Source organism: Musca vetustissima, unplaced genomic scaffold (assembly GCF_032173495.1).
Source record: "Musca vetustissima isolate MV318-11 ecotype Yass unplaced genomic scaffold, APGP_CSIRO_Mvet_v1 utg7628, whole genome shotgun sequence".
NCBI classification, from domain to species: Eukaryota; Metazoa; Arthropoda; class Insecta; order Diptera; family Muscidae; genus Musca; species Musca vetustissima.
Window position 1 is genome coordinate 123,682 of NW_026874499.1, and position 13,044 is coordinate 136,725.

The 13,044-nt window shown below is 26.4% G+C and overlaps 1 protein-coding gene across 1 annotated transcript in view; it reads right to left on the minus strand.

Annotated features, from left to right (window-relative positions):
- Window positions 1-12,577, minus strand: part of LOC133334130 (centaurin-gamma-1A) — a 66,217-nt gene extending 53,640 nt beyond the window's left edge. Inside the window, 1 exon segment of the mRNA XM_061542430.1 lies at window positions 12,379-12,577. Coding sequence (XP_061398414.1) covers window positions 12,379-12,547 — 169 coding nt within the window. The 5' untranslated portion in view covers window positions 12,548-12,577.
- Window positions 12,578-13,044: the final 467 nt, after the last annotated feature.

The following is a 13,044-nucleotide window of genomic DNA, read 5'->3' on the forward strand; positions in this document are numbered from 1 at the left end:
AAAAATTTTGTCAAAATATATTTATCAGAAAATGTTTTCAAAAATTTTCAAAAAAAATTAAACTTTTTTTTAAATATTCCTGTATACTTTTGTTTATTTATCAATTTTTCTATGGTGTGTAACTTTATATTGTTTTTATTTTTTTATATTTTTTCAATATATTTTTTTTGTTTTTCCCCAAAAAATAATTACGTAGTATTCTTTTTTTAAAACTCCTATCTTATCACACCATTCCAATCGCTTCGGACAAAAAATATTCACCTTTTGCAATTTTTTCTATTTTTTTATCTAGGCGATAATAATTTTTTCTGCTGTTATTTTTTTGCGACAATGTACAGGGTCACTTTTTGGTATTCGGCATTTTTTAGAGAACGTAAAAATTTATCTTATCAGAGAATGTTGTGTATATACAAAAAAGAAAAAAAAAAAAGGAAACATAAAAAATAAAAGCGTCTCACAGTGTAATGAAAAAAAAACGTTGTGATAAAAAACAATAACAACAGAAATAAATAAAAAAATACATATTGATAAAATATTTTCCTTTAAAAAAAAATATCAGAAAAAAAATTGTTTCATATTTCATTTCTTTCATATATGAAAGAAAAAAATTATTGAATGACGCAGAAGGAAAAATATCAAAATACAAGCGGAAATTGAAAAGGAAATGTAGTTATTTTATTATTAATAAATATAAAAATAAATAATTGTGATAAGGGAAATCGAAGGGTTGTTTGTATATATAATATTGATTAAATATCTATTTTTTATATTTATTATATACAATACACTTAAAATATATAAAACACATATATAAAAATAAACTGATTAAAAATATTGTTCATATTTTTGTCTGCGATTTTTTTTTTGGCAAATTAATTAGTGTGGGTATGTGTTTATTAAAGAGTTATGTGAATAATTAATCAGCCAGGGTACAATAAATACACTCGAGAAAAAATTTAGCAAAAAATAATGATAATAATTAAATTAGTAATTGAAGCAATAAAACAATATAATCTTATACAAATTACTCTAATTTTTTTATATTAGATTTTCTTTGCAAATGGAAACTTTTTCGAGTGAAAATATTGGCTTTTACTATGAAAAAACGCCAGATTGAAAAATTTGACTTATTTTTTTCCAAAATGTTAGTTTCATAAAAACCTCATTACTACTATTTTTAAAATTCAGCTCAATTGGTTGAAAAATGTGGCTACTATTCAAAAAAATAAATAAATAAACTCTAATATATAAAGACGCCAAAATAGCTTTAGTGGAATAAAAAGTGCCTAATATTTTATTTTGGTTTTAAAATTTTTGCATTTTCGGCTTAAGCTAACATGGATACAGTTAAAAAAACTTTAAATAAATTTTTAATATTTTTTCAATTTCTTATTACTATATTTTTTCGAGTGTACTTCCAGTTGTTTTATTAATATACTACTTGGCCAAAAATAAAATGAGATCATTTTTCGTATAGATTAACACAGGATATAAATATTTTTTATTGTTGTTAATTCATTATTATTATTGTTTTTGTTGTTGGGTTTTATTATTATTATCATCGTTGCGGTATGCCAATGAAGCATTCACAAAAAATATTAAATAAATAATATTACGAATTTTATTTGTACAATAAAATTATTGCACATGGAGAGAAAAAACAAAAATTGCAAGAATAAAAACAACTGAATTTATGAAGTATAAAAAAATTATTTAAAAAAAAAAAAAAAAAAAAACAATTCACTTCCATTGATAATAAAATTCAGGGAATTAAAATGGCCAAGTATTTTTTTTCATACTGGTATCAATTATCAAGGATTTGAAAGCCTTAGTTTTATTACCCAGTTGGTATTTTTTTTTGTTTGTCATCATGTGCATGAGCCTCTTGTAACGCCTGGCATTAATGATGTCCTATAGCGGTTGGAGGTCCTTCAATTGCCAGACCGACCTCCTGTTATGTTATTAATGAATGTCACATGATGTTGCTGAAATCGAAATTGACGTGCAGGGCACGTTTTCGGTGTTGTTCTCAACTAAGTGTTAATGATGTCTAAATAAATGGAAATATCACAAAAGCATTTCAAAATTTTGGATTTTTTTCGGCCATCTTTTTGATTTTTTTTTTTGATGAATTCATCACTTGAATTGGAACAGTATTTCTAAGTATTTGGCAATGAACAATTGTTGCAGGAGATTAATTTTTTGATAAAGTCATTTAATGAAAAAATGTGTAATTGTTTTCTTGAAATTCTCAAGGGATCAAAGGTGCAAAAAACCCAAAAGTCCTCAAGGTGAAATTTTTTTCGAACATATTTTAAAATTATTTAAAATTTTGAATTTCAAAAATTTATAAACAGTATATAATATTTTTTATATATATATTATATTTAAAAATTATTTTAAACATATTTTATCTTAAATAAAAAAAAATATTTTAATTATTTTTTATATATTTTTATTAAAATTGAAAAATATACTAAAATCATTCCTTTTATAAATATAATATTATTGTTCTTTTTTAATGACATAATGTTGCAAAAATTTTTTTTTATTTTTTTTTAAATAAATATTCTATTTTTAGAAAATCGATCGATTTCCTATTAAACCCAATTATCATTCACGTTTTATTTTTTTAAATTACCACAAATAATATCACACATGGGGTTTTTATGGCATTTTAAAATAGTTGTATACAATAAGAGAAAGGGAGAGGGAGGAAGAGTGATAGAGGGAAGGTCAGAAAAAATCATGTTTGTGTAAATTTGTTGGTCAAACATTTTACGGAAGTTCACACCCTACTGCTGCTTCTGCTGCCAGCTAAAAGAATAGTGGCAGTGGTGCATACTGGGCAAAAGGTGTGAAAAATTTTGTATCAACCTAAATGGGATAGAGTATTTCGCATCGTGTGATTAACGCCATAAAAATGTGTCGCCTAAAGTTGTAAGAGAGAAAAAAAAAACAAAACAAAAAATTAAGATAAGCCCACTGCCAAGATGACCAGCAGCAGTAGAGTCCATCTTGAAACCCGCATAAAAATGGCAATGACATGTGCGGATACTTCTTTCTCAAATACATTAAATATTGACTAGTTTGTTTTGGCAGAAAGTGGATGATGAGACGAAATTGAAACGTGACGATTTTCATAATTTTCTTTACGAAAAAAGAAGAAGAATAGATTAAAATTATGGGGGCTTTTGTGGTTTAAGGGAAAAATAAAATATTGCAATTAGTTTGCAATTCTTCCTAACACCTATGACGAATAATTTTGTTGTAATTATGAGACTTATGTGGGTATGTTCGAGGAGTCAGACATTGGAAAAAATTAATTTTTCAAAAGAAAAAAGATAAATAAATAAATAAAAAATAATAATAATAATAAATAATAAAAAAGAATTGGAAAACTTTTCAAAAAAAATGGAAAATAAATAAAAAATTAATTTTTTTTATTATTTTTTTTTTTTTTGAAAATGACAAAAAGAATTAAAAAATATTTAAAAATAAAACATTAAAAAAAATATTTTTAACGCATTTTTTTGTTTATTATTACAAAAAATTAAAAACAAAAAATAATAAAAAAAAATATTTTTTTTTTAGAAAAATAGAAAATTTTATAAAAAAAATATTTTTTTAAATTTAGTTATTAAAAAAATTATTACTATTTTTTTAATTAAACGTTTCAAAATTAAAAATAATAAATTCAGACACTTTTAGAATTTAGAATATTTTATAAAAATATAAAAAAATATATTAAAAATAAATATATTAATAAAATATTTTTTAATTAAAAGAAGAAGAAAAAATGAAAAGTTAATAAAAGATAATTTTTTCAATTTTTATTATTTTTTTAATAACTTTTTTTTATTAAAAAAATATTCCTTTTTTAATTGATTAGAATTTTTTTCTTTTTTTCAAAATCAATAAAAATTTAAAACAAATCCAAATAAAAATAAATAAATCAAGAAAGCAATAAAAAATCAAATAAAATAAATTTTTATGAGAATTTAAACACCTACACCTCCCCTTTACCCCTCCTTCTTTCATGTGGGAGTCTGCATAAGAGGCTAATTTTCTATGTAAACATTACCAATAATCATGCTCACTTTTCATGTTTACCATCATGATTTCGCCAAAATTCCCATAAAACTGGATGGATTAATTCCAAGTCCATGTACGTGCCATTTTCGAAAAAGGGTGAAAAAGCGAAAATATATTTGCCCATACGAATTATGTCTGAGTTCGGTTTTTTATTTATGGCAAACATTTTTTGGCATGAATTACAGGCATTAATGTTTGAATTAAATTTCCATAATATTGAAAATGATTAGAAGGGGTAGGGAAAGAAGGAAATGGATGGGAGAAGCTCATGGGATTTTTTTTTCGCACTCATGTAGAATAATTACCTTAGGATATGGGGCAAAAAGTTCTTATGGGACCAAAAAAATGAAAAGTTACAACAAAATTGGGGAACCCCAAATTTCAATCTACAATCAATTCAATTAAGAAATGTTTCCAAAAACTCTTCAAAAATCCGCACATCGAGAGGAATCATTATATGTTTTATCTTCCGAACTCTTCTTCAGACCAGGAGAACCTCACATTTCCATCTACAATCAATTAGATTAAGAATTGTATAAATAAAAGTCCTCAAAAATCCACAAAACGAGGGATATCATTAAATGTTCTATTTTCCGAAACCCTTCTTCAATTTTTATTAGTACAGATTTTTATCGAATTCCCAGAATTCATAAATTATTGTAACAAAATATGAATGAGAACCTCATATTCCAATTTACTTTCAATTCGATTAAGAAATGTGTCAAAAAAAAAAAATCATTAAAAATCCGCAAATCGGAAGGACTTATCATTATGTGCTTTATCTTCCAAAACTTTTGCATTTTTATTGGGAGAGATTTTTTCGAGTTCCCAGAACCTTTAAACATCTTTTAAAGAAAATTCTTATTTTTCATCCCCAACCTTCCCACAATTTCCTTCTCCCTTCCCAAAAAAAACTTCTTTTAATATTTTCAAAGGGTTGTTAAAAAAGGTGTAGCATAGAAGTGGTACGTGTGGGTTAGATTTTTTGTCTAGCTCCCCAATGATTGATGACTTTCTGCCAAAGCTTCTAAAAACAAATCTGCTGTCTGTTTTCTTTTGGGGTTCTGGGTATTTGGTGTTGGCTGTCTCTACCCCAAAAGATATTTCCTTAAAGATAAAAAACTACTAATCAAATACAAATAATAAATATTATGACATTTCTAGATAAACAAATAAATTACACATGTTTTGACAAAACATGTTTTGGGGGGGAATTTTTTTATTAGTCATTCCAACAAAAGAAAGTTAAGATAAAAGGCACTACGAAGAAAAGGGGTACGTCTTTGGGGATTTAGATAAAATATTAATGGGAAATAAGGAAATAAAATATTGGACAAAAAATATTAAGAATACAAATTATATTAAAAACATTTCCTATGCATAATGATAAAACCCAAAGGAGTTAGGAAAAAGGGACGTGAATCCCATTTGAGAATAAATTTTCAATAAATATAAATTGGCAAAGAAATATTCCAAAAAAATGGTATGTGAATGAGAATTATTTCCCTTTGCAAGACAATGATGACAACATTCTGTTTACAAAAAATAAAAATGAGAATTATTTGCATTGCTTTATATGACCAAAACAGGTAATGACAACCACAACGAAAACTCACATGCAATGCACAAGTCTATTGGTTCACACAACCCAACTACATACATATGTTGTTGTTTTATCCAACTCAATGAGAATTACAGACACAGCCAGCATGACAATGAAGTATGCAATTTCCATATAGGCGTATGCGTTTAAAGAGTTTCTTGCAATTAAATCAAGGATTTGAATGGAAATTTAAACATTTCCAATTAAAAATAATTTCCCTTTTTATTATCATCTTCACAATGATTCACTTTCCATTAATTTAAAAAAAAATATATATATTTTTTTCTTATCACTTAATTGTCACTTTTCTTTATAGTTAATTTGCGGTTGATTGCATTTTGCAAGCCATCAATAAAATACCAGTTGAATAAACTTTAAATGCTGTCGAGTACAAAGTATTAAATGAAATATCAAAAATAATAAATTTATATATTATTGTAAAACATTCTATATATATTTTTATAAAAAAAAACAACTGACAGATATATGCCAATCAATTGTATAGAAGCCCCTACACAAATCATGCCATCATGATTGTGATTATTTTTTAAAAAACATACGTTCAAATTTATTTTATTTTCCTCTTTTTGTGTCAGCTGGCTTGTTGATATGCTTGTTATTGTTGTCTGAATTTATTCTGTCTTAATTTTTGTATTTTATTTACTAAAAATAACACATGATAATGTTGTGCAAAAAAAAAAAAAAAAATTCAATTTTTATTGTAGTCGATTTGCAAAGCAATAGAGACGAAGTAAAGGCGAAAAAATTGTATTCAAAATGGATTAAGCGAATTGAATGAATAAATGCCAAACATTTTTTTCTAGGTTTTCATTTCGAAATTGAAATAGTAACAAAAACGAAGAATTTGTAGATTTTGAAACAAAAAACAACAATAAAATGAACAAAAACAAATGTCACATGATTGAAATGAAATGCTTTGCAGGGAATTGTGTCATGTACCATGAAGAAATTTCTTGTATGATATGAAAAGGTAACTAGAAAAATAAAACGTTTGAAAAGGGCGAGGAGAGGAGAGAGGAGGACATGGCGCGAGAGGGAAAATAATATTAGAAAAATAAAACCAAGGAAATACCAAAAGTTATGACCTCTAGAAAGTAATTCTCAAAAAAATTCACATTTTTGAAAAATGTAGGTTATATATATTTTTGCTTATAAATCACGTATTTAATGGGATAAATATATGAAATTGACATTGTTTTATAGCTCAAGATGACTTCTTCAATAAATCATAATATTTTTTTAACAAAATAATTATATTTAAGAAGTTATGACCTCCGAAACAAATTTACCAAAAATTACAAAAAAAAAATATATATATTTTTTGCAACTCAGTTTTTTTTCTCATTTTTGAAGTTATTTTGTAAAAAAATTTATGAAAATCGCTACGGATATTGAAAGCCAAATACTTCAGCTTTGATTTGACATTTGAATCATTAAAAAATATGCTTTACAATAAAAGTTATGACCTCGAGAATGTTATTACCCAAAAAACTCTGAAAGTTCAAAAATTCGAGTTTTTATATTTATTGTCATATATCTCGGGTATTTTGTGAGATGCGACCACATAAAGTGCATACCATTTTAAAGGTTAGAATGTCTACTTTTCATTAATATATAATATCTCTTACACATAATTTATATTTAATAATGTTATGGCTTACAGAACAAAGTTACCCAAAAAATTTCAAATTTTGAATTTTTCCTGTAACTTGAACAATTTACATTTTTGAGGTTATATTAGTATTGTAAGGTTACAATATCCATATATATTCTCAAAATGGAAGTTGTTACATTTAATTGGCAGTTTGAAATAGTTAGAAATGTTTCTTAGTTCAAAAGTTATGATCCCAAGAAGGTAATTGCTCAAAAAAATGTTTAATATGCACAAATTCGAGTTTTGTGTTGTAAGCTTCGTAACTTGGGTATTTTTTGAGATATTTTCACGAAATATACCTCATTTAAAAGGTAAGGAAATCTACTTCTTGAAAATAACTAATTATATGAATAATTAATCTGTGATAGCAATAGTATGACCTATAAAATAAAGTTACGCAAAATTTCCCAGAAACTTAATATTTTGAGTTTCTCTGGCATTTGCCATTTTTGAGGTTATGTTTGTATAAATATATAAGAAAAAAGTTATAAGATTTGAAAGGTAAGGAAGTCTGCTTCTTGAAATTAATTCATTTTCATTATAAATAATTTGTATTTACAACAACAAAGCCTCAGATACAATGTTACCCACAAATATGCAAAAAAATATTCTTTTTTTGGTATTTCGATTATATATTATTTTTGAGGTTATGTTTATATGAACATATATGCAAATTGTTACAAATTCTTAAAGAAAGAAAAGGTTTTAGCTTCTATTTGCAATTTATTATTAAATGTGTTGGAATAAAAGTTATGACCTCCAGAAGGTTATGACCAAAAAATATTGCTTCAATGCCAAAAATGTTGGGTTTGTTGTAAAATTGGCGATAACTCGGAAAGTTTTTGGGTTATATCCGGAAAATATATATTGTTTGAAAGGTTAAGAAGTGTATTTTTCGAAAATAAACTATACCTACATGAGATAATTTTTATTGATAAAGATATGGTTCCGAGGATAAGTTACTCAAAATTTCACAAATAATCTATTTTTTCGTTATTTACAGAATTCCTAATTTTAGAGGTTATGTTTAAATAAACATTGACCTATATTGATATCAAGATTGAAAGAGGAAGATTTAAGTTTTATATGACGATTTTTTAGAGTTAGAAAATAGGACTTAAAACGGAAATTAGAGCCTTCGGAAGATAATTAACCATTTAAAATTTGGAAAAAATAAATGTTAATAAATTTCTTCCTATATCTAAAATATTATGAAACTTAATCAAATATGTTTCAAAATTTTAAAATGTTTAAACAAAAATTATGTGTATTTGTGATGTTAATTCCATGTTTTATTTTCATTATTAACCCACATCATTATATTCTCCTTTCAAAATCATTTTAACACTTCATTTAGTTTTCTTTTATTTGTTAAACACACAATTCACAAGCAAGACAAATAAAAATCAACATGAATAAAAAAACTAAAATTAAGTAATTTGATGTTGGTTTTTTGTTTGTAAAATGTTTTTTGTTTTGAGTTTGTATTTTGAAAACTTTGTTTTGTTTTTTGTGTAATCATTGTAACGAGCATCAACTAGCGGCGAAGTAATTCCGCAGCAGAGCACAGAGCCAACATCATTATAAAGTTTATTGTTATTGAAGTTGGGGTTTTTTGCCATACATTTAGTTGTGTGTTTGTTTATAATTTATTTTTTTTGTAATGATTGTGCCAATGCTCCTACATTTGTGACATTTGAACGAACCAACGACGATAAATGAAGAGTTGGGAAGTCACACAGAAAAGAAAAAAAATCACATTTCATTGTTGGCTGCTGTAATGCTTTTTTGGGGGTCTTATTATGCCAATGATCATGACGGAGGTTTCAAAACTAGGAAAACACGTCATGGTCATTTGATAAATTATTATTAGGTATATATATAGCTCTCGCTCTTGACGAATGGACTATATTAAGATTGCATGCAATGATATTTTTTGGACAAAGAAGGAAATTCAAATGACAATTGAAAGTGAAATTTTCATAATTGCGGAGATCGACAAAATTCCAATTCAACTAAATCTTGATAATTTTTTTTATTGCCAAGCATTTTTTTTATTAAAATTAAGAAGAACGAAAAAAGAAATCGGAATTATGAAAGCGGAAATGGAGGTGGTTGTGGCGATATCAAAAAATATTTTCGAAAAATGATGACAAAGAAAAATTAAAATTATTTTCTAAGAAAAAAATAAAGAGATATTTTATTCAAATTAAAAACAAATATTGAGACAAATTTTTTGGAAAATTTTAAAATAAATATTTAATTTAAAATCTCAAAAATTCCAAATTTTCACATGGAATGACCCATATATACATTGCACTGAGCTTAAGTGGCCAAAGGGAAACTCACCTCCCCCTCCAATGTCTTTCACAAAAAAAAAAAAAAAAAAATCTCAAAAAATATGTTGATGATAATTTGAAGTCAAGTAGTTGCCAAGACTTAATGTCAGATATTTGATAGCCACACGGGGCTCCATACACATTATTTCTATACAAAAAGAAAATTCTTTCATTCTCACTCTCTTGCTCACACTCACTCCGTGAATGAACGGATAAATGACAATCATCTGAATGACCAGAGCACACACAAAGTTCATACATACAAGATGAGATGAGAATATGAAGCAAAAAAATGATGATGATGGAGGACAAATAGATGATAATTGGCTGACTGGCTGGACACATTGGCTGGCTGGTGGGACATTGTAAAAAATAAATTTTATATCATAATCTAATTGAGTTTATTTATTAATAAAAATTGTTTATAAATTGTCAAGAATTTTTCCGAAAAAGAAAAAAAAACAACAACAAAAGGCCATTAGACAACAAGAAATTTAATATTTATTAATGTGGGAATAAAATAATAATAAAAATAATGTGAAAGGAGAATTGATTAGAAATAAATATTTTATGGATTAAATATTCAATAACTAAGAAGATGGCAATGGGAATTCAGGAGGGAGGAGATCATCCTCCCACCTCCTCCAGGCACGGTTTTGATAAATTCCATAAAAAAATCTTGTTTTATACACTATAAATTAATGGTTATGTTTCGTAGATATTAACTATCGATATCGATTTCTTTTGTTTGGAGGCCCATAGTGAAATTCGATGTAGAATATATCTTTCATTGACATCGACCCTCAAAAACCAAAAATAACAGGATATATGGGCCCATAAAATTAACACTATGCTCGATTTTGCTAAATTTCACCGAAATTCACTGTTTTTTGCAACACATATTAACATGTCCATTTCATCAGTTTTATACTATAGCTACCGATTTCGTTTGTTCGGAGACCCATAGTGAAATTCGATGTAGAATATATCTTCCATTGACATCGACCCTCCAAAATCAAAAATAACAGGATATATGGGCTCATTAAATGAACACTATGCACGGTTTTGCTAAATTTTAACAAAATGCTCTGTTTTTTGCATTACAATATAAACAAAAAAGAAAATTTATTTTTTTTTTGCGCAGAATTTGGAAGGGGTATTTATATATATTATCGCTAGCGATTTCTTTTCGCTGAAGACCGATAGTGAAATTTGATGAAGAATATTTTTTCTATTAAAATCAACCTTCTAAAATTAAGTACAGTGGGAGAAAATGGCTAAATGCATAAAACCCTATAAAATAATACAACAACGATTTTTAATATAGATCAAATATTTGTATATTTTTCGGTATATTATAGCTACCGATTTTTTGTAAATGGAGACTTATAGTGAAATTCGATGTAGATATATTTCTTCCACTGACTAAAAGCCTCAGAAATGAAGCACAGTAGGTGAAATTTGCAAAATTCGGAATTGCAATAAAATGCATAAAATACCCGAAAAAAGGCTTAAGACCCATAGTGAAATTTGATGAAGAATATTTTTTCCTTGACATCAACATTGTAAAATTATGTACAGTGGGAGAAATTGGCAAAATTATAAAACACTATAAAAATAAATAGAACAAAGCTTTTCAATACGGAACCTATATTGGGTCTGATATTTCATCACTATGTAGTAAAGCTTCCGATTTTTTGTAAATGGAGAATTATAGTGAAATTCGATGTAGAATATTTCTTCCATTGTCTAGAAGCCTCAGAAATGAAGCACAGTAGGTGAAATTTGGAAAATTCGGAATTGCAATAAAATTAATCAAATACCCAAAAAAGTCATAAGTAACCAAATATTGGGACGCAAATTTCCTGAAATATCGGGCCCTCAATATTGGGCCCGATATTTCATGACTATATATCACAGCTATTGAATTCTTGTAAATAGAAACTTGTAGTGAAATTTTATGTAGAATATTTTTTCCATTGACTGCAGATCTCAAAAATTAAGCACAGTGGCTAAAATTGATACAATTCGAAATCACTTTAAAATTAATTAAAATATTAAATGATGTATATATACACAATATTGGGTTCGCTATTTAATTTATATATATCACAGTTACCGATTTCTTCTAAATGAAAACTTATAGTGAAATTTTGTGTAGAATATATTTTTCATTGACTGCTCGGCTCTGAAATGAAGTATAATGGGAGAAATTGGCCAAACCTGGGAAACACAATGAATATAAATAAAAAACACATATTTTACATATATCAAATATTTGACCCGATATTTTATTGAGATATATTATAGATAGCGATTTCTTATCAAAGGAAACCTATAGCAAAATCTGACATAGAACATTTCTTCCGTTGACTGTGAACCTCTATATTGTAGCACAGTGGGGTGAAAAGCCCACCAATTCAGAAATTAAAATTAAAAAATCTTTAATTTTTTTCCTAATCATTGTTTACTTATATATAAGTAAATATGTGTGTGTTTATATGTATGTAATATTTTCCATAATTTTTTTATATTCTATAATTTTTATAAAAATAATATATAAAATAATATTTGAATTTTTTATATATTTTATTTGTATATATATATTTATTTTTTTCTTATATTCTATATCCTTTTGTGGCGTTGTTCACAACACTCTACCTCACCTGATTTCCTTTTCTCCCGATCGGGAACGACTAGACTTTTGGCGCGCTTAACGCGCAACGAACGCCGGCGAATGCTGCGCAAAAACGCTTCCGGCATGCGGGAGAAGCGTTGTGGGGTATCCGGAGCTTTGGTGCGTTCAGGTAAAAAGAAATTCTTAACAGCCAACATTGTGAAATTTTTTGTTTTTGTTTATATGTTTATTAATATAGATAACAAATGAAAATATTTAAAAAAATATTTGTTTTTAATTTTTTTTTGCAGGAGAGTTATAGGGATTTCAAAATGTGTAACACTTTTTTAATTGGGATTTCAAAGACTAGTTTGGAATTTTTTTTTTTAAATATAGAATTTTTATATTTTTTCTATTATGAAGATTTTATCTTGTTTTGAACTTTGGTATTATTTGTTGTTGTTTTTGTGACAACTTTGTTATTAAACATTTCTGGTTTTGCAAAAACGTTTTATTGCAATTTGCATATTATGTGTGACTAAGACTTGGTTCACTCTAAATTTTTTTTTTGTGACACTGAGCGTTGGAATTTTTATTTCATTAATGAATTTTTGAATTTTTTCAAAAATTATTTTTTGTTCACTTGATTTCTTTTTGCACAATTTATCCGGTAGTGATGGATGATGTTGATGTTATAATATTTTGATAATATCCA